The 22,773-nt window shown below is 41.3% G+C and overlaps 1 protein-coding gene across 6 annotated transcripts in view; it reads left to right on the forward strand.

The window, feature by feature from the left end:
• LOC122417597 (follistatin-related protein 5-like) overlaps window positions 1-22,773 on the forward strand; it is a 191,888-nt gene that overhangs the window by 114,150 nt on the left and 54,965 nt on the right. For 4 of the 6 annotated variants that reach the window (XM_043431237.1, XM_043431235.1, XM_043431238.1 and 1 more), the window contains one exon: window positions 626-676. The exons of the other annotated variants lie outside the window; for them this stretch is intronic. In XM_043431237.1, coding sequence (XP_043287172.1) covers window positions 626-676 — 51 coding nt within the window. The remainder of the gene's footprint in view (window positions 1-625; window positions 677-22,773) is intronic. 6 annotated transcript variants of the gene reach the window in all.

The following is a 22,773-nucleotide window of genomic DNA, read 5'->3' on the forward strand; positions in this document are numbered from 1 at the left end:
AACGGATGGAAGTCGCTCAACGATTTTTTTTTCATCTAAAATTTGGCGCACTCAACGAGACCGGATAAAATATCGAGAAACTAATTAATGCTGGACGATAAATTCGTGACAAGATCGGAGAGAATCGAAATTTTCAGTGATACGAAAGAGATTTCGTCAGCCAACCGGGAGGGCAGAGGGATCTTTCAAAATGTTGGAAATTTATCAATTGATCGAGATCCATTAAATGGATGTACATATATTATTGGATAAAACAATTATTCATTAGCGAGAGATCACAGAGCATGAAAAATGTGTTTTGTAAAGTATCTTTTGAGACAAGAAGATATGAATAAAGGTTCGGATTATGTAGCTGGGGAAGTTATAAATTTTTCAGAGATGCGATTCACGAAGAGAACAAGCGTCAAGCCAATTTAAAAGTTTTTTCTTCCGACTTCTGTATTCCACTGCATCTTGCGCATTTTTCAACGGGAAAGTTTCTTATCAGGGCGAAGCTTACCGATTTTATTTTTATCCTGTACAATTTGCTTTGCAAATTCCAAAAGTAAAAATGTATTCACATATTCGAAACACGATGAACGAAAGAAGGCAGTATAATGACATTTGAATTTTTTTTCTGTTTCAGGTGAGCAACAGCAATATCCACCCGTATCTCAAAACTCGTTGCATCGACAAGGTAATAGCTTTTTAGAAAACTTATTCATTTATTTATTTATTGTTTTTGCTGCAGAATCAATATCCGTCACTCGCTTTCTCGTAATCAATAGAATCGTTTATTTGCTTTATAATTAAGCTATCTCCTTCTTGCTAGCACTTGAATTTTTAACCTCACAATAAGCACTAATCAATATAGTGACAAGAAGGTTACTAATTACGGAGATTTTACTTCCCTACTATACAATTAGCTACATTGCACTTTAACGAATCCATAGGATAAAGCTCAATATTGAAGTGTCAATCTTTGACGACTTGCATAACTATAACGGGTATCATAATGAACAGCATTTCTGAGGCTCTATGCAGCTTTTTGCAGAAGAGGCTTTAGAGGTACTAACAGTAATGACGGATGATGAATTGGAGAAGAGCTGAGACAACTGTTGCTACCTTGCTCGCTCTCTCTCTCTCTCTCTTTCTCTTTCTGTTTGGCGTTGTGCTCATCGAATATTGCCCTAGGCAAGAAAATAGATTCCAGCCGTGACCTAAATATCGTTCGATTCTGATCCCGATGACCCAATCAATAATGTTGATGCAAAGATTGATTACAAACTGCTAAAATAATCGAATTTTTCAAGATCACGTAAATATAATATGTATTTCGTAATGCAATCTGGCGATCGAAATAATAAGAGTAAAAATTGACTGATTTGGCCCGCGTAGGTTGACTATTTTTTGTTTTTTTTTTTTTTTAATTATCCAAAATTTAGCATCAACACCAACAAATTATTTATGCTCTGTAATATTGAATTAATAGTAACTCCTTGTATGCATATCCTTGTATGTATATACTATGAGTTGTGAGTAAAAGAAAAGTTGATGCATTGGGTTGGCACGATTCTCGGCGATGTATTCGAGGAACAGGAAAATGAAGAGGGCGGAGGACCTTGGAGCAGCATGCTGACGCTGACGATATTACAAAAGTTTTTGGGGTTAAAGTTGGACTAACCGAGAAACGCTATTGTCCCAGAAATGTATGAAGAAGCAGCCTAACGTGAAATTATTGTATTTGCGTGGGTATCCTCATACAATCTGTCAAGATTGTTAAACGAAATGACAAGAATTTTTATAATCAACGAGTGATATTGGGAAAGAAAAGTCAACTTTCATACATAAGTATAATTTTCTCCATAATTGATGAAACTCCGTTTCGATTAAAGTGGTACTTGATTTTTATCATAAATTTTATCATTACGCTTTGGTTCATTGTCAAGGGATATGTGAGTAAATAATCGCGGAGAGATATAATAAAGAAATGAAGGGCGTTGATGGACATTTTTGTGAGGGTGATTCAAAGTGGCGGATTTAAAGGGTCGCGAGTGTACACCGCAATAGGGTACACAGTTGCAGCATGGTTACGTGGGTTAGTACGATAAGGACATTGGACTGGAAGCGAGCTTAGCGCTTAACAAACTTGAGTTTGGCGCAGCTGCAAGAAAGCTTGTGTACCCAGAACCTTTACTGCGAGTCCTGCACGGAGAAGAGGAAGGAAGGAGTGGGAGGAGGGACAGGCGGCGAAGAAGAAGAAGAAGAAGAAGAAGAAGACGAAGACGAAGTAGCAGAAGAAGAGGATAAAGAGGAAAAGAGAAGAATGATTTAGCCCCTCCGTGCTCCGCCGTTTTGCCGAGCTGTCAAGCGACGATAGTGGGCCACGTAGCGACCTCTACCATATCCTGCTGAGTTCACGGCGGATCTCATGGGCTGGAATGAAGGTTCAAGTGAAGTGAAGAGGGGAGGGGAGGGCCTCGTGCCTCCTTCCATCGTAGTAAAACTTTCAGGATTAAACTCTCTCGCGAGACTTCGACGCGTTGGTAAATAAATGGCGAGGCGGTACACGCCCGTTGTTATACGGGTTATACGGGCAAATAGCACACATCTCTCGAAATCTCTTACCCTCTGAAAGAGGACCAAGCGATATTAAACTAGTTGGATGTTCGAGATGCAGAGGAAACGCTTCAACAGCAAGAAACGCTCGACAACGAGACTGACTAGAGAGATTGTCTTATACTCGTTCTTCTGTACAGGACAGAAAAGCGAGATAATAGCTACATAAACATACTCCTACAAACGTGTGTTTGTTTCGCCTCCGGATTCCCCCTCTCTTTCCTTCGGACGATCTACGAGATTTTCACGATTTATCGCCCTCCATTATTTTTTGTGCTCTTACGATACAGGTGCATACACATTTTTTTCCTTCTTCAATGTAAAAAACGCAAAACAATCGCATTTCGTACGTGCACCTAAAAGAAGAATGTATATCGAGAAAGTAGTCGTGCGAAAACACGTTTCGCTCCGATTTTCACGTAGCCTATGCTTGAATTATTTCTATCAGGCCGGTGAGCATCTTTTTCTGTGACATCAACGGATATTCAATAATTGCTATTACATTTTTTCACTGCATAACCGTCTAAAAACTTCGTCACGCTTATTATATACAGAGACTTATTTTGTAAAGGAAAAGCGACGACAGGGAGCGAACTAATTTCATTGGTGGAAAATATTCAGCTCGAGTTCCCTCGGAGAAATTGACTCGATAAACGTTTACGTTTAGCCTCGTAAAAGTATACTTTGCGTTTAGTTTTCAAGGTACTCGTATGGATTTCGCCTGTACTCGCGGTGCTTGTAAAAGAGAAAACAAATTTCTTGGAAGCTCGCAGCTGTTGCAGCGTAGCAAAAGGTGTACTATTATAAATAAGGCAATATCTCACAGTGAGTGAGAGAAAGAGAGAGGTAGAGGTCGCTTCTTCGACTAGGCCTTTGCAGCGGGGAGCTTCAAAAAAGCTACAGAATCGAGTTAGCGCGGTAGCAGAAAAATTCAGCTACGTTAGGTCGACGAATAAAAAAAAGGACTGCGAGTGAAGTTGCTGGGCTAAACATCTTTATATTAGCATACATAAGTCCACCAGAAAATTGACGCAAAAAGCCTGTCGGTCGATGAAAAAATGGAGCATTCCGTATTTACTTCTATTAACAGTCAGGAAGTGTAAAAATTTTTCTCAAATCATATTTTTCTAGCGCGTATAGACATATTCAAAAAATTGACCTCCTTTTCATCAAGTGTCGGAAGAAAAGTTCTTGCCATTAATTTTCAAAAGAACGAAAAATGGCGCACTACACATTCATAGAGAAAAAAAAACACATCGCTCGAGAATTATCGTTGGAATATCCCAAGACAGAAGATGTTTCTGTTATTTATATCATGCTCGGTTTTGTGTATTTTCAAACGGAGAAATGTAATACCTCTCACGGTATGACAGTTTCAAAAACACTTTGAGACACATTCTCCAAAGGAGTTTTCAGAATCCTTCGGGATGCTTGTCAGTGAGTAAAGGATGCTCGAGTCGGACAGAACCTCCGAAGTAGAAGAGACCGAGTGGAATCGAGCGAAAGAATCAAATGACGGGAGCTAACAGTGGGAAAAAGAGGAGACTGCCACGTGCACATTTTCCTCTTCCTCTCCCACTCGCTTCTTCTACTTTCCTTGTATTTTCTCTCTCGCTTCTTCCTCCTTCGCCTCTATCGCTCTTTCTCTTTCTACCCGTGCACTGAAGCAAAATTATTGAGCCTTGTAGCCCGTGGTGTATGTTAACGTTAGGAATATAGCTGTTCCTCCGGGAATATCTTAGAGTTGCAGCAGTGCACTTTGCAGCGCATAGGTAACCACCGCTGAAGTGTAGGTGGCCTCTATTTTTGCAAGCCTTTTTACTATTCTCCGCTCTCCGTCACTCCTACGCTTTCTATCCTACTCTCTTCACACTCGGAATATTCGAAACTTTTTTATTTCATCTATACCGGTTGATACGGTAAAAAAGGTTTTCAAAGTACAAAGTATTGTTTTCCAGCGTTGATGGATCGCGCGATACAGTAGTTTTGCACAGACTTTCTACAATTTTTTTCTTCGTATCAACGGTGCCATTAACTCGTACGATTTCTGTAACAGAATACGTTTCATCGTAAATTTGATAAAATTTCATTGAGAATACAAAAAAGATCGGAGAAAAAAATATTCATGCGCGGAAATAACCAAAACACTCAACGTCTGTCGTAAAATGTGATCGAGTGCAATGAAGAACAAAACCAGACTCTTCATCTTTCTCAACCACGTTTTACTGGAATGACTAACGCCGCGTACTTCGATTTTATAGAGAGGACTATGAACCTGGGACGAACGCAATATTTGTAAAAAATTTGGTGGTCGTTCGAGGGCGGATTAAAGCAGTACACCACGGTCGTACTAAAATGGAATGTGTCGAGAAGCGGAGAGGGAGCAACGATCGGCGAACGGAGGGTTTTATGATAGCGTGTAACCGCATCAAAGATATTATATTGTTATAGAAACATGGAACTGCGTTTCGAAAGGGGGCTGCTGGGAGAGATTTGGGGATGCGCTTGGACACTTGTGTGTAGCTGTCGTTGCTCGTTAAACGGTAATGGGCTCTACTCGTGCCAGAGGGGTACCCTCATCAGTGCGGTTTTCCGCTGTCACGATCCGAAGCTCTGCGCCACTTGATTATCGGTCAAACCTTCCCTCTCCCTCTCGCCCTCGCCCTCCATTTTTCATTCTTTTTCTCGTATAAATTACGATAAAACATAATTATTTTGCAACTATGAATTATTTACGAAACGCACATCGAAATCATAAAATGTGTGTCCTTAAATTTCGCTTTCATATTCGCCACAATGCTGCGAGTTGATTTTACTCCCATCCTCCTCCAGCAGGAGGAATTATGATGATAGAATATTCAAATCAAATATGTCAGATGGTTATCTTTTGTCATTGTACAAAAAGCATATAGTTGCGTTAATTAAGCGCGCGTCTGTCACTCGACGGAAAGCCACCGCGTGCTCTTGTGAAATTGGTCGCTGGAATAAGCCAAGCCGATGCATGCGTGTGCGCCTGAATTGGAGAGAGGAGTGAAGCCTAGTGAGCCGCGAAATTTCGTTGATCGCAGGACTAACGAAGTATGGAAGGGAACACGGTTCACGTGAAAATGCGGTTCAAGAAATCGGCGATTTAGAGTTTGAGGGGTTCAGGATTTGGGGAGCAAGGGAGGTAGTGGATAAAGAGGTTGGGATTTCGAGAGGAACCAGCAAAGTAAGAGACTCTCCCACGAGGGAAGATTTAATGCGAGCCCAGCCCCTACCGTGTAAACGTCTTTCGAATATACTGCCGTGAATTCTCTTGGTATTTGGAGCCATTATAAACCTTCGAAAGCCTCCCTTCGTTTCGCTTCTTACTCGGTTCCTTTGCCTCATTGCAGCCATTCTTAGACTCACCTTTCTCCTCTTTCTGTCTGCAACAAATTTCATCGAGCTCGAGAACGAGCCCAATTCCTTCATTTTTTTTTGGCTAACGTTGTTTATTGGACCGTTAATTCTCTGCTAGAACGCCGCTCACGGGTATATGGTTGCCAATTAGTGAATTTTAGATATATACATCGGGGGGGGGGGGGGGGGATATTATCGGGAAATAGCGGGAGAAAACGTAGCCCAAAATCTCGCCTACGGAAGTAATCCTAATTAGTTCAGAAGTGTTTTGTCATAGTTCATCTCAGGATCGAAGTATATAGTCTGTTATTCTACTTTGGAAGCTCGCATATAATTCACTCTTTGCACGAATATTAAGAAATTTCAACCGCAAGCGTATTTGTTCCAGACCGCATCGATATAGAAAATACGTTCGAATAATTTCACGAACGTGTAACATCGTCGTTGTTGCATTATGCGTAATTATCGATGCATTCGCATTTTCAGCGAGCTTTCACGGGCAACGCGTTACGACTATTCGAATGAACGAACGAATAACGAACGAGAGTCAATATTGCAGAGTTTTTGAAGCACGTCATTAACCATTAATTATGGCGAATGGGTAACCCGGAAAGCTCCATAATGAAATGCCTGTCAATACGTATTCGCGAGAAAATTTATTTACGAGGATTCATTATTAAAAATTCAACGAATTTCGTGGAAAGATGAATGCAAACGCGTGGTAATGCGCTCATATGTCGATCGATAATCGCGGGGATTATTTGGAAAAAAAAAAACAGAAAGAACAAGAGAGTTTTCCGATGTACATGGACAGATATGAAGCGCACTCGTGCTTCTATCGAGAACAAAAGAATGGCAGTTCATGCATTCTCGTTAAGGGGTAAAGGGGAGAGAAATGTTGAGCTGGAGGGTATACAGAAACGCGACTGTAGTTACGAGAAGATTAACGCGAGAATCGCATTAGCAGCATTCTGTGCAAACGCTATATATATAGATGTGTGAATCAGATTGGTAAATCATAAAACGGAACATACGAGCAGAGAAGGATACTGACCAGAGGGTTCGTAGCGCAACCGTGACCACGTCAAAGAGAGCCGCACGTTACGAGAATCGTAGAAACGGGTACTAGAATTAATTCAACGTTGGACATTTGCCAGGCGTTAATTCCGCTTGAAATATCGATTTTGTAGGGTTGTTCTAATATTCGAATAATGTTGCATGTCATTCGATTGCAACTAACATACCTCATTATGGATCACGCGCTTTTCGACCCTCAAATTCTTATATGTTATATGAACGCACCCATTCGAGAAAGTTATCGCAATGCGTCCTAAAGCGTTGTTTTACATTTTCAGTTTTATCATTATTTACTCAACGTTTCTGGCTTTGTCACTAGGTTACAATTATCCAGGATTTTATCTCCTTCGCTCTGTGCCACCGGCGCTGGTAGCTCGCTCACTTTCTTTGTTGGACATTTTGTGAGCTCGTACGAGCTGTGACGTTTCTCGACACGCGAGAGCCAGAGAACTTACGAGTCTCGGATGTACAGGTAATCACAAAAGTGATTATCCAGTTTAACAGGATATTTTGCAAAATTCTAAGGAAAGATTTTTCACAACGACATGCACCTTTTTCTCGGATGCACGCTTGATGAGGTCGTACCTAATTAATTGTAACTGAGAATAAATGCACAGGATTCCTCTCTTTGGAGTCTCGCGATTGCATTAACTATATATATTCGTGCGAAGCTCGATTTCCGAGACACTCTGTAGCACGGTGCTATACTCAGAGTCGCCCGACTGTCGCGATAAGACGACGATTTACGGGCTTCTTCCTCCTGTCTACCCTCCTTTCTCGCTTCGACCCTCGCACTCCCCACTCGCACCCGCATGTTTCACCATCTCTCTACAACGAAGCATCTCTTCCGCACTCTACTCTTTCGCGTCCGACTAATTCGCATTCGTAAAATAACACGCTGGCTGCTCTCTCCATTCCTGTGCTTTTTACCTCTCGCTCTCTTTCCGTCTGATTAGTCAGTTCAGCACGTCGCTTTTTTGCACAGATGTCCCTGTCTGTCCTTATTCTTGTTGCGCTGAGCTCCTGACACTCATCTGCATAGCTGCATCCATACTCGACAACGTAGTTGAAAGAAATAATTTTTATCCTGCGAAAAGCAGACGAGGTTCCCAGCCAATTATTGCACGAACATTCGCATATACGAAGGTGCGCAAATTCTTATAAAATAACTGATGAAAAAACATGCACTCGTTGTCGCGTGTACAACTTTGAATCCCGATCGAATCCAATGTCGATAATAAATCCAATTAAACTGAACCTTTTCATTCGTCTTTTTCGATATGAATATCAACATCGCGGGCTTAAAATGTATTTCCAAGAACGAAACATCGGTTAACCCTCGATCACTCAATATGCCTCGGGAAGTTGATCTGCTCGTTCGAAGCTCTTCATTTCCGGTAGTGTCGCATCAGGGATATTCCGGATGCAAATCAAGCGCGCCCGCCCGCGCGACTCCTTCTCCAACTCGAATTTTCGTATATATATCTGTACCGCGTTCTCGACGCATTCCGTCTCGAGTTTGTATTCGTAATTGGGACTTCCTAGAAGAATTTAACGATCCTTGGATTCTTGCTCTCGTCAGAAGTAATGAAACATATTCACGATTTTAAGGAAGATATGCTAAATTCTGAAAAGTTGGGGAATGCAGCAGTGCGCATCATCTATTTGAATTATTTCAATGCGCATGAAATTCTGGCTTTCTTTTTACCTGGGATAAGTTTAAAAATTATAGGGGTTTATAGATCGTTCAATTTTTTTCACGTCTCTGCGTATACCGTTGAAAATATTATGAAGTTCAAATACGGTAATAAAACCTTGAGATTTGCTTCATTCCGGCAGCATCACAAAATTGTATCCGAGGAAATAGATTCCCTAGTAAATAACTCGAAAAAGTGAATTAATTATCTCGACGTTAAAAATAATAATACGTTCTTTATTATTCAAGCGTAGTTAATTGCTTTTTAGAAGTTTCAAATTTCAACAACGATAATTCATCGTGATATTGCTTCGGTGGAACGATCGTCTTACACACGCGGCAACGTCAGGTCCTCTGCTACTATGAAGCAGAGCAGGGGAGAGGGAGAAAGAGAGTCGGAGAGAATATTCGGTCGGAAGTGAGAGAGGAACGATTGAGAGCTAGGTGGGAAAGGGCGTAAAAGAGAAGAAGAAAGAGGCGTAAGGTTTTACCGGGGTTGCTAGAGAGAACGGGTTAAATGGTGGATAATAAATGATAATGACGGCGAATGAATACCAAGAGTACTTGGAGATCATTTTCTTCGTTTTACACTGTCTGCCTCTCGAGACTTTTTTCCATCCTCGTTTCACGAAACACGGACTAATACGTACGGCTTAAGACCATCTCCGTGCTTGCAGCTAACACTTCTTTCTTATCATCCGTTTTTTCCTCCTCCTCGTTCTCTTTTTCTACTGCTCTCCCCCACTGTTATTCCCTCTTTTCATTTTTTAGTACTCCGGAAGATTTTTCTACGCGCAAAGTTCAGAGATCGTATAGATGCAATCATTTTAGCGAGACATTTGGCTCTCGTTACAATTATCAATCCCAATTATTCATTGAATACGTTATGTCGCCTTGGCGCGCGTTGCAGTTGATGGCCTGTCGATTGATCCCGAACACCTGAACTCTTGTCTTTTGAATTCCGAGATATATACTTGTCATCCATGCATGCGCGTATATAATCCGAAGAACTTGTGTTTGTCGAACCCGAAACATCAAAGCTTGAATTTTCATAGAGCGCAAATGTGAAGTAGCAAACGCTGCAACTTCGATTCTCGATGCAATGCGTATCGTTATTATATATAAGCATCGTCGTTACAAGTCAACAGTAGTACGTAACAAACTTATAATTACAAACTCTCGACGTTAAAATTAATTGGCAAAAGTTTTGCCTCACGGTGAATAACTTACCAAAGGCGATGTCAATATGTTCGTATTATACGTCTACGGCGCGTATCCACAGAATGAGCTTATAATACGCGCGGTAGAGTTTCTTTTTCCCATACAAAATATTTATCTTTTATGCTCGAAATACGGCTGTCTTAAAAAGCCTCTTTCTTACCTCAATTCACCGCGTTAAATTTGTTGCAAAGAATGAAGAGTTTTTATGCAGTAATCTAAAGCTACTTTTTGATTAACTCTATTCATGAATTGTAATTTTTTTTTCATATATTATTATAAAAAGCTTTTTTCTTCTTTGGTAAATTAACTTGTTTCGTATTATAAGGTCCCTCTTCTATAAAGACAGAAATTGAAATTTGAGTCGGCGATTCCACGTGGAAGAATAATTTGTGTACTTGGCTGCATCCGAGTGAAATGCTTTGCCGTACTCTTCCAGAAAGATTGTACCGCGTGCCGCTTCCAGATATCCTCAGAAGTTTATTAAGAGAATTATTGCATAAATCCAGGCTATATTACTCCGTCGACGAAACCTCCCTTAACCCTCGAGGCAGAACCTGAGTATCTCACTCTCTCTCTCTCTCGCTCTTCAACTCCAAATTAAATGAGCTTCTGAGGAGTAAAAAAATGGGGGGAAAAGGAGAAGTGAAAAAGAGCGAGGGCTGAGAGAGAAAGCAGGGAGCAATTTTTTCCCGAGGATTCTTTCTCTCCCTCCTGTCACAATTTGAAGACAGAGCTCACATTTATAAGAGTCAGGGATGGGGCATGGAGCTTTTCTTCCTTGTCCAGGTTCTGAAAAAACATTTTTCTTCGTGAACTCAAACACGAAAATTTTGAAAACTTACAATTTGTAATGCTAATTAAATGAATGCGAAGATTCGTGTTCCCGAAGTTTGAATACGCTATTCTGGAAAAAGATATTTGAAGCTTCTATGCTTGAATCTCCAAGCCACAAACTAAGGGGGGTTAGCATTGATTTATAGCCTGAAAAGAGTTTGGTTGGAGCATCGATTATTCCGGAAATATCCGTTGCGAAGGATGCTCGAAAAGTGAAGTTTGTTGCGGTTTTGGGATTGAATGGTGAATGGCTTAGAACCATGAGCGGCTAACTGAGAATTAGGGCTATTCCGTAAAAGCCGCAGACTCGAATACTGCGAGGTTGCGGTTGGCTTGGTTGGCCAATTTTTGGCGGGAGTGTGTTACATCCTGCGCGCGATAGAATGGATTGGGGAATGTCGTAACGCACACGAAAGGAAGAAAAGCCGTTTGGGAAATAGTCGGTAGTTGACTTTAGAATTACCGGCGTGTGGATTCAGAGCTGGAGCGAGAATGGGGAAGACGAAACACCACGGCTGAGTTCTTTGGTCCCGACTCGTTGAGTGCGGAGAGTCGAATGACTCGTGAAGCTTAATACGGTATATTTGTCCAGCGGAGCGTCTGTCATTAAGCTTCAAACTCGTTTTGTATCCTCTGCTGCCTGTTCCGCTTCGCTTCGGCCCCTCCGGTTGATTACTCCACCTAAGCAATGCGGTACAACTTTCAACTAAAAGCCACTCTCGACGACCTTTTACAATTAGCCCGTCCGGCAACGAATGATTATCATCGCAGTTACAAAGATGCACATCAGAGGAAAGTAAGTCAAGCCAAGAAGATGGAACAAGAAGAAATGTCGGACGGGGAGGGGATGAAAAGGGCAAGCAGTTAAAACAGAGTCGAAGAGAAGCCGGATAAGGGTTATACGTTAATTGAAAAAAAAACCTACCGCTTTTCATCCGCTTTTCACCTTTTATATATCACTTCGAATATCCTCTCAACGTTCTGTATCCTGCACTTTTGCCAGACCCGTTTCGCTCCACCAAAACTTCTCTCCCGTAAAAGTTTCGCCCATATAGCGCTTTCTTAATGATCGCAAAGTGCGAGAGCGTTCACTCGCCCTCCCGATGGAAGAACGTTACGACCCCTTTTGCGCTAATGGCTCGCGTTCGCTCTTCTCCTTCTTGCCCGACGTCGTCTCGATGTCCCTGTGCTCTTTCATTTGCATATCGATGTTCCTTCTCTTTTCGACGCGTCGTGCTCTTTCTCTTCCTCCTCCCATAAACGCGCACCAATTATTGAGATCATCGTACAAATTAATTTATGCACCGCTTTCACTTTGAAGATTCACTTTGCAGATGCACAAAGGAATCTTTAACGAAGATAAAGACAATAAAAAAAGTCATTTCATCGAACATTATGAGAGTTAAACGGGATACGGCGTCGAAAGGAGGAAGAAAACGGAGATTTTGAGCCCGAAAATTTGGCGATTCGCTCTCACATTCCCAGTTCTGACGCGACACTCAGATCGAACCGTGTGTATAGCAGAATCAAAGGGGATACTCGATTATATTATAAGCGCACGTACGAAGATTCCCGCGCGGTTCTTTGAAGCATAAAATGGAGCATCGTTCCTTTGAAATTCGAAAGATGCACACTGCTAGTCACAAAATCTCAAAGACGCGTAACTAGATTTCGTGATCAAAGTAATTAATGCTTCCGTCGGACTCATTAGATATTTTCAGGTGGCACATCCGCCTGCGAGTGCTGATTCAATTCCGGTGTCATTTTCGCTGTTGATACATATGAAACTGCGATTCACCGCGTTTTATGATGATAATAGAGTGAGGAAAATAAACGTTGGCGGAGTATGAACTCGGGTGAGTCGATATAGAGGTAGCGTTACAAAGTCTACCGTGGAGGAATGATGACCCACGGTTAGTCACCCGCAAGTTAGTAGAGGAAGTTTCTCTAGAACTTGGACGTAAGATCGTCACTTAACCGGTACGAGAAGGAAACTTCTCTCGGTAAAGCGGATTAGGCTAACTGAGGGATTTGGTAAAAGCTGGATTTCATCTCTTTCTCCTCCCTTTTACAGCTGCCTAATGCTTCAACTATTTCCTATGTAAACCTGCTTCTCATGTCGGTCTTTTATACGTTTTTTTCTGCGGAATCTTCGAGAACGTCATGGTCAATTATAGCTCGAGTGATCCTATTTTCCTGGCTTCAGAAAACAGTATTTTTCAACAAAATAATTCGATCGGCCATTTGAACCAAAGAGCTCTGATAAATCACCGAAATCGAAAAAAAAAATAAGAATAATTGAATAAATCTTTTTCACTTTTCGTCTCGAAATGAGAAATTCTCTGGTACATTTGGAAATTGATCGATAAGCTACGAGAGGTTTTAAGGTAAAGATCCGACCGCGAGCATTGAACGAAGAAAGTGTACGCAAGGAGAAGCAGGAGAGTAAAAAAACAAGTAGAGAGCAAGCAATCGAAGTAGAACGCAAAGTACAAACTGAAACGTTGAAGCCGAGGGCAATCTTCTTATTCCTTAGGCGTTCTGTGGGCACGTGATGTAGGTTGAAAATCGTGGCGCATTCCAGACGAGCGTGCTCGCAAAATCGTTGCCAATTCTCCGCTCCCTTGCCACTTCGCACGTGTTGTATAGTTCCGAGATCTGACCAACATGTGTGCTGCTGCAACTTCGATTGGAGTGTAGAGCGCGACAGAACGACGAGCATACATGTGAGGCACACGTTTGCACCAACTGCCGACTTACGACATGCGCCAAAGAGGTTGGAATAAAGGAGAACGAAGGTGTGTGGGGGAGTGTATACGTGAAAGACAGGATGTGCAAGAAGGAGACGAAATAAAATTGCTTGTCGAGTGGGAGTGACGCGGAGAGGACGAAACTACGAATTCTTAGCTCGTTCCCATCATTGCGGTTCGCATCGTACGTCCACTTTACTTCGTCTTCCACTCAACTCACTCAAGAAAATCAAAGTGTACCGCCGCTCTTGTACTTGATAGAATAAAAATTTGCGACATTCCGTGTGGAGCAGCACGGGATTGATACAAACTTTCTCGATTATTAAGCTTCGGACTTGTATTGGAAAAAAGAAATTGCGTCGATTTCTGCGACCACAACGAAGTTTATTTGCACTTCGGATGGTCAGTACCCGCGTAAACAGTAGCTCGCAAAACCGAATATCCGCGCTCTGTCAATCCGATAAAGTTTTTCAATTCTTCATATACAATTTATATTGAATTATGTTTGGCTCTGACTGTAATCCTTTTAAGGAGAATGACGCTTTTTTTTACTGACTAAAAGTGTTTCTGTACACACAAAGAATTTTCTGTCCTCGGCAATCAGAACGAGTCCCATCAGTTTTTTCTTCAATTAAATTTGAAGAAAATAAAAAAAATTGAAGGGAGACGACGAACGAACTATACATGAAAGAGCACCTTGTACAACTTGGGTACTTGGTTCAGAACTTTAATCAAAAATTTCTCGAGTCGGTGTGGAACTCCGAGGAATAAATCACCGAGCATTGGCAAAAGTTTCAATTTGCACTTAGCCACGAAGAGCCAAAACAGACGCGCAATATAGCGTAACATGTAAAAACGTAATTGGCAGCAGAAAACGTGAAACGAAGAGGGAGTTTGCCAGGTAGTTGAATGAAAAAAAAGGGCATGATCGCTACACTTTTTAAGCTCGACCAACGTCTCTCAGCACGGGTATCATCCACCAACGAACCTCATATTTCTTGCTCGATGGCGTTTCGGGGTCAACCCCGAACACCGACAACTTGCTCTGGCACCAATGATTTATATACGCGTTATGTGTAGCTTCGAATCGAAGAGGAGGGTAAAGAGAATCTCCAACCGTACAAGCTTCGTGTTTCATCCGATGAAATATATACGCACGTGTGAAATATCAATTTTACGATATCGCGAGCATGTCGATTTATAAAAATGAAAAGATGACAGTTTCATTCTTTCAACCTATTCAAGTTTCTTCTGAGTTTAATGAGAGAACATTTTCTTCGATTTTTAATTTCCACGCACAAAACTCAACTTGTCTAGAATCAATGAATTCGAGGAAATCTATATGAATTTCTGCTGTCCTCTGCGATGACATAAAAATTGTATTCATTTGGGGTCGCTCTCGTTTTATACAACTTAATCGCATCTCGTGGAGTATATTGCATAAGTTATTAGACGAATATGTACTGTAGAGTGCTGAGGCGAATTGAAGAGATTATTTTGTTCTCGGGGGAAGTTGTTACTCGTCGTCTAGACTGAGTTTCCGTGGTTAAACATTGATGTCTCGTTGTTGAGCGAAGCATTTAAGAGCGACGTCAGGCGAATGCCGCGATCAAGAGTCGTGTGAAACTGTTTGCTGACAACTTTATGCTATTTACCTATGCATTACCATGTCCTAAACGAAAAGCACCGTGAATCGCTGTACACGCAACGCGTGTGTATATCTCCAAGAACGTATTCAGAGGGAATGTTTCGGTATCCAAACCTCGGAGCAGGAGCTTTTAGTCTCCTATGGGTATAATTGAAAACCGTTTTTGTACGTCGTAAAATGAGTATAGTACTTCGTTTACCAGAATATTTCCACTGAGTTTTGAATGTAAAATTCCCAATAAGTTTTTCTCGGCGCATAGGCGGTCATTTAATTTTTATGAACGTCAAGACATTTTCACATTTATTCCAGGCATTCGCGTGCGACCTGTAAATATAGAAGAAAACTCGATAACAATGAATCGTTTAAAAAGTTTGAAAATTCTTGATTTTCCCCTTATGGTGAAGAAAATGAAATTCCGTATGACGGAAAAGTTTCCATTGTGCCGAAGATCTTGAAAAACTTCGTTAAACAGTGTGAATAGTTTAAAATCGCGAACGCGGTTGCCATTCGTGTTGATCTCACAATGGCAAACAATCGAGATAGTTGTAGTAAACTTGGAATTGTTTATCTCAAGGGACAAAAGTAAGATATTCACGCTCAAAATCGCCGAGAGGTATTTCAATTTTGAAAACCCATTGAAATACGTCTGCAGGGGTAAAGATAGAGAGCGGGATTTTACTCGAAGAAAAATTTTGTTTATTGGCAACGAGAAATTTGCGAAGAAAGTTACGTTTAAGGAAAAAGGAACGACGTTGCGAGCTTCATCATTAAGAATGCGTCGCGACGTCTCGTTAGTCGAGGAAAAACCTCCGTCTCGTTTTTCATACTTTCCCATAGGTCTTTTCTCTCTTTTTATCATTTGCTTTACCGTCGAAAACTCTCAGAGCGACTCGTCTTGTGTTAAACTGACGGTCAAAATGGCAAAAACTTTGTCAGTTCATTTACATTCGTTCTGTTTCCGTTCTAAATTTTTGATATGTTTAGTGTTTTTTATCTATTGTATATTCGTTGGGTTCAGCAAAATTAATTGCATATTCAAATATAAGTTCGATCGTACAAATTCGTTTTGGCTTCTGGCGATGTGCGATATTTTTCGCGAGATGCTGAATAAATTATTGCAGAAAAAGTCAGAAAAACCGAATCTCTCGCGACTGAGGGAGCTTTAATTTTTCATTTGGAAATATGTGTCAGCCACGAAAAGAAGACGACAAGAGGGAAAAAAAGCATAGCATTAGGGGATTGTGCTCGGACGGTGATCCGTGGACGAGTGGAAATAAGATATTTTGCATTTGCAAAGTTCGCGGGTGGCAAGAGAAAGGAAAATATACAAATAAAAATACGAGAATGAAAAACCGAAAGTAAAAGATACAAAAACAACGAGTGAGCGAGGGAGAAACGCCATTATCCTGGGCAACATTGCGAATCCGTGCAATAGGCGTCTTTCGTTTGCATAATTTATGCGAAAAAGGTTGCGAAATGCAGATAACGCAGAAGTCTCAGGAGGTGTAGTATGAAAAATGGAAAATAAAATAGGAAAGCGTTGGTACTCTACCGGGGCTTGGGAAAAATAACAGAGGGCACTAGGGATGTCAGGAAGAGAGGAGGACAAAAAGCGGCGCAGAGGGAGAGAGAGAGAGAGAAAAAGGTATAACAGGACGTAGTAGGAAATACAGAAGAGTAGGAAAATTGTAGTGAGAAGGAAAAATAGGGATATGCTGAGAAGACAAAGACAGATATAATACCGGACGAAAAAAAAATACAGAGCCCTCTATATACGAAAGGTTTCCACTTCATAAAACGGTGAGGTGAAGCTCGAGCCTGGGCGGTGGTTCACTGACAAATTTATGGGCCACTTACGTTTACGTGTACGCGAAATTCATATTCGCCGTTGTACGAGAGCTATGTGTGCTCCGGCGGAAGGGGAGCAGACTGAGATAAAACAAGAAGGCTGAAACCTTTGCGAGCTTGACTTGCGCTGAAAAAACCTTTGCTTTCGAATATAAACGCCTAACGCGCTCGTAAATAAAAGCGATTTGCTATGAGGAAATATCATTCAATCCTTCTTTTTCTTCCTCGATAGGTAATAAAAATCGTTCGATTGGTAATAAAAACAAAATCTGTCCATTGTCCATCGACCCTCTTTTGTGCCGAATCCCCTCTCGCGGGATTTCCCCCATCTTCATGAGTTTAAAATAGCCTTAAAAATATTCAAACTTCGATAAAACATCTGCGAGCCATGTGATTTATTACATTTCCATGAAAAAACAATAAAAAAATCCCACCGCTTGTATCATAAAAGGAAGCGTCACGTGATGGACTTTCAAAAAGTCCAAATCAACCCGAAAACCTCGATGCGGATGTCAACTCATGCGCATTCGCCATAAAAAGAGCCAATTAACCTGAATGACGGGATCATATATTTTGACAAAAGGACAAACTTATGAATTAACATGAAACGCCTTCTAAGTTATGAGATTCACCAGAGACAAACAAAATGCACGGTGATGAGGACATTAAAAACGAGCTCTTGTTCCACAACGATAAGATTAGTCGATCGAGTTTAAGATAAAAAAAAAACAAGAGGGGCGGGGATATCGCAAGCACAGTTATGGAAGAGAGCTTGGAATTCGGTCTTTTGTATGTTTACGCGGAAACAGTTGTACACTATTGGCGAATCTCAACGGCAGATATGTACTAAAAGAGATTTTGTTCCGGCTGTTCGCCGGTATGGGCTCGTTTACCTTCCGTTTCAGTCTGCCAGAGCGATATTACTCGATGGCATGTAGTTAGATACAGAGAGTTTCTGTGTTCCCATCCTCCTCGAATTTTCCTCTCTGTGCGCCAACAGATTACCAAACTATTATCCGGAATTAACTCTCGCAGCCACCAACTGTTACGCTGATTCAATTTATTCTCCGAGCAATGCAAACGCGCGTTCGTAACGAAAAGAGATTTCATTTGTGCCCGGTTCGCTAAATATCACCGGTACTATCGATCTTGCGATAATAACGTTTTTCACCGTTACGATGAAACTCAATACTCGTACTTTTGCGTAAAACTATTTATGAGCGAATAACAGTGCAAATTCTTGAGGCTTCTTCTTACTGCGCTACTGCATTTAGACATTTTGGGTGTATAAATAATGGGGATATAATGAAATTATCGTTAGATGCTAACGTTCCGAGGGACGGGGTCGGGCTTGAAGAGGATGAGACAAAATATAGCGACGCAGGTGGTGATGAGTACCCAGTGGAGAACGTTATGCAACGTGCTCTGTATTTACATATATATATCTGTACATGTACGTGGAACGTGAGATGCGGTCACCCAGCGTGCTAAATAATTTGCATTAAATATTCTTGTCCCTGCGGATGAGTGTGTAGCCTTGGGGCTTGCAGTTTCCCCGGCTCCGATTCTACGGTAATTGTACATGCTCGAGGATTTAGCCGAACCTCTTCCGCATCAATCTGACTTTTCTCAACGCGCGATCCGAAGCTTTTATTTGAATACGTATTCGGCATATTGGCGGCGATACGTTCGCTATTTTTTTTTTTACTCTTCTTTCTGCGATACTACGAGAAGAAATGTTGTAAGCTGTAACTGTAGAACTTTGATGAAATTCATTCGTGTGAATATACGAGAGCGCATGAAAATTGTAACAAAATTTTTCAAAGATATTTCGTTCCTGCTGAAAAACTGGAGAGAGAGAGAGAGAAAAAACGCGAAAAGGAAAGTGAGGACGGAAAGAGGATATTGAGAATAATGGTTAGCAGTATGTCAGAGTCTCGAACAGAGCCGAAAAAGAGTCGTCTCCGTCCGGGTGGAAATAATTAAAATTCGGCAGTTCTTTCCGAACGATTAGACCCTGGTAGAAACGCCGAATCCTTCTTATATATATATATATACATACATATACACAAATGAACGACCATCTTTGACTTCCGATCGAGCTCTTCTTTTTTACCTCCCCTAAAAAAGTATGAACCTCACCCGCACTGCTACAGCATCCCGACGTATCTTCTTCCTTTCCGCCTTTCACTTCGTTCTCATTCCTTGGAAAAAGCTTCTGAAACGGGAATCGATCTACTTCTCTATGCGAGACGCGTCTCCGCTTCGATTACTCACGTGCGCCATTTAACACGGAATTGATTCTTATTAGGCACGACGACCTGCCTATTTTCCACTGGGAAAAAACCTCGTCACTCTTATATCCTCCTCTCTCCCTTTCCCTCTCTCTCTTCTCCCATCATTTTTTCTCATTATTTTCGATCCTTCCCTTACTCACCCTTGCGCACGAGCCGGCTTTACGAATCCCAAAGAGGACCAAGAGATTCCGTGATAAAGGCGACGCTTATGCTGGAGAAACTTTGTGTATATTTTTGTCGTCTAAGCAACTTCTTTTTCGAAGAATGGAATCTCTTAGCGTGCACTTCCAGAGGCAAAATCTTTGAAAATTGAACGAACAATGGAGCTTACAGGAGCTACTGTAAAAAAAAAAAAAAATCTCACTCGATTTTCATGCGAATCTGTCACATCACAGAACATTTGAATAAAAAATATTATCCAGAAATGTAATGATAGCTTGCCTCGAGCGTATTCGACGCGATGAAAAATCTCTGGTAATTGCGAATTCATTGAAGAAAAGGGAGGAGAACATCGAATGTTCGGAGGGCCGAAAACAAGTCGGTAATTACGAGAGATTGGAAAAAACCGTCATTTGTCAAGTTTCGATCGATGCTGATCGAAGCGTTTTTGCCTACGTACTCTTTGCTCTTTCAGAAACAAAGAAAATCGAACACGTAAAGCACGATATTATGGGTGGTGAACCAGGAAAAAGTTAAGCGAGAGCATGAGAGAGAGAGAGAGAGAGAGAGAGAGCGAGCGAGGGAGTGAGGAAGAAAAAGGAATGCAAGTTTGAAGTTGGTCGTGGAGCACCATTAGCGAGCGTTCAAGGAGGTAGCTAAAATCGATCGAACTCGTTCAACCCAGGTTCGGGGATCCCGGCTTAAAATATTTTACCTTTTCTTTAGCTTCGCGCAACTTTTTCACTGGTTAAGCTTACCGTTATTCAAACAGTATACGGCTACATGTGCGATCTGCGATCTCGTAGCGAAAAATCTTGTAGCAAAATAGTAAACGAAAAATCCATTCCAATAAAAATGAACAAATGATTTTTCATTGTCCTTGAGTCGTTTGAATGTATAAAAACGGTATCAAAAACCTTTGAAAGTTGGGTGTAATAAACATTATTTCAATTTTAATACGCTCCGAATGAAAACTTCACGAGTTTTGATTAAGCCAGAGGGTGAATCGTGTGACTGCTATCAAATGGTGTATCTTCGATCACTAGTTGTTAATTAATAGAGAAGTACAGAGGGGCACAGGTCTCTGGAGTCGGAGTACAGTCGTAAAACGCAAACGAGAATGTATACGCGATGGAGATAGGTGTAAATGGAGTAATTGTGTAGATCCGATGCTCGATGTTGTAATGCACTATGCTCGCGACGAGAAAAGCGTCAAGGAACCTCTACTTTGGCTCGAGCTCAAAAACTTTTAAGCAGCAATTTGTCTTCGTTATTGTTTCGAGACGGTAGCATTGTCGCCCACTTTTCTCCCCTTATCCTCCGATGCTTCTGCCAAAGGCTCGACGTAACTTCTAACTGGTATTAAACCCCATCGCTAACGATACGCATCCTAGCAAACAAAAGATTCATCCGACCAGAACTGTAACTCTTGATTATTTGAATGAAGAGAGCTGATGTTTTATGCTGATTAACGAACAGATAGCTAGCTCGATTTCAATTATGTTTTCATCAACGTTAAAACTGGTCACGTTCACTAACAGGTGGCATATAAATCTGAAATTTCAAAAGAGCCACTCTATTTTGACAGTCCTTATTTTTCATCGGTCAGTTGTATTGGTTTTTTTTTTATTTTCCATCTAATCATACGATTAGAAAAGAGTTATAACTTTAAACGACTGCAAATACTACGATAGGCACTCCGTAGACGATGAAATTGTTGATCGAATATCATCAAGGGCGTCTCTGAGAAATGACAAGAATAGCGCTGCGGTAAGATTCTCTTCATTCCCTAATGCGAAAGAGATGAAAACGAGAGGAAGAGCGAGAGAGAGCTGGGGGGGGGGGTGAATTGGGGATGAGGGATGGCAACGGAGACGAAGATTCTGAACTAAGCGAAGTTTAATCAAATTCGCAATTCAATCGACGATCCTAGATAAGCGCTGTTGGTGGGTACGCGCTTACCGAAGTTGCATGGCTGCGCGAGTTACACACACACACACACACACACACACACACACACACACAGAGGATAAAAGGTCGGGGTCGATCCAAACCACAGCAGAAGCGTGTTTCAAACTCGTAGAATAAGGATTCGGTGAAACTTGGCATATATTCGTGGACATTTCGTAGCGTCCCTCGCATTTACTGCTGTCTCAATTGCTTTTTGAGAAATCACCTTCGTTCTGTCGCTCTCTCTCTTCCTTTCTCTGTCGTCGAAACGACCATTCGCATATTAGAAATCTAAAAATAAATCGGAAAATCCAATCGGTATACAAATCTAAATAGTAAAGCGCACTCCTCTCAAATATTCAATCCACTATAAATGATGAAATCCAATAAAAAAAACTTCAGATTCTATCATTCAGAATAAATATCCATTGTACTGAACCGAGTATAACTGTATCGCGAGTACACCATAAACACAAAATCCACTAATCAAAGTAGATGTAAAGCAGAAAAAAATTGTAGCGACCAGAGCAATCTTGAAGCTCCACGAAGCTCTTTCGAACCATCAACGAAAATATGAAAAGCCCATATTTAAAACGTTGAAAATTGCATTAGAAGATGAAAGAGTAAAACCGTGACTGCTAGCTCCGCGGATCACAAAGTTTCGCGGCAATATTGTCGTGCTCAATTTTACTGTCTCCCACGGGGAAACTTGCGGCGTGGTGCGGTCGTCCGCAGACATCTGATCCTACGCTACGATGTCCCTTAGATTCAAATTCCTACCCGGAAAATTACACCCAAGGCCGCAAATTCAGTAAGCATCCTCTTGCTGATTCCTCCCTCAACCACAAAGTCAGGGTTTTGTCTCTTCGTAAACTTGTTTCTTTGTGAACGCTAAATGCAACTCATCAGCATCGACCATCTTCACGGTGCACGCTTTTAGATATTTTCAATCCGATGGTTAATTTCATTAGACACAACGTGAAACTTTGCGTAACTTCATTCTTTGCATTCCGTTCATGCAATCACAAGCCAAGTGAACCCAACCAAGCCCAAACGAACTCGAACAAACCTAAATGAACCCAAACAAACCCAAACGAACTCCAACAAGCCCAAACGGATTTTGAACTACCTAAAACGGGTTTGGAACTAGCCCGAAACAAGCCCAAACTAACCCAAACGAATCTAAACGAACTCAACAAACCCAAATCCCCTGTCTTTGAAATCTGCCCCCATAAAATCCACGGCAAGTTTGTGTGTATGGAAAATCAAACGAAAAAACGATGCTTGCGATTTCTGCAGAGGTCACAGTAC

Source organism: Venturia canescens, chromosome 10, assembly GCF_019457755.1.
Source record: "Venturia canescens isolate UGA chromosome 10, ASM1945775v1, whole genome shotgun sequence".
Lineage (NCBI taxonomy): Eukaryota > Metazoa > Arthropoda > Insecta > Hymenoptera > Ichneumonidae > Venturia > Venturia canescens.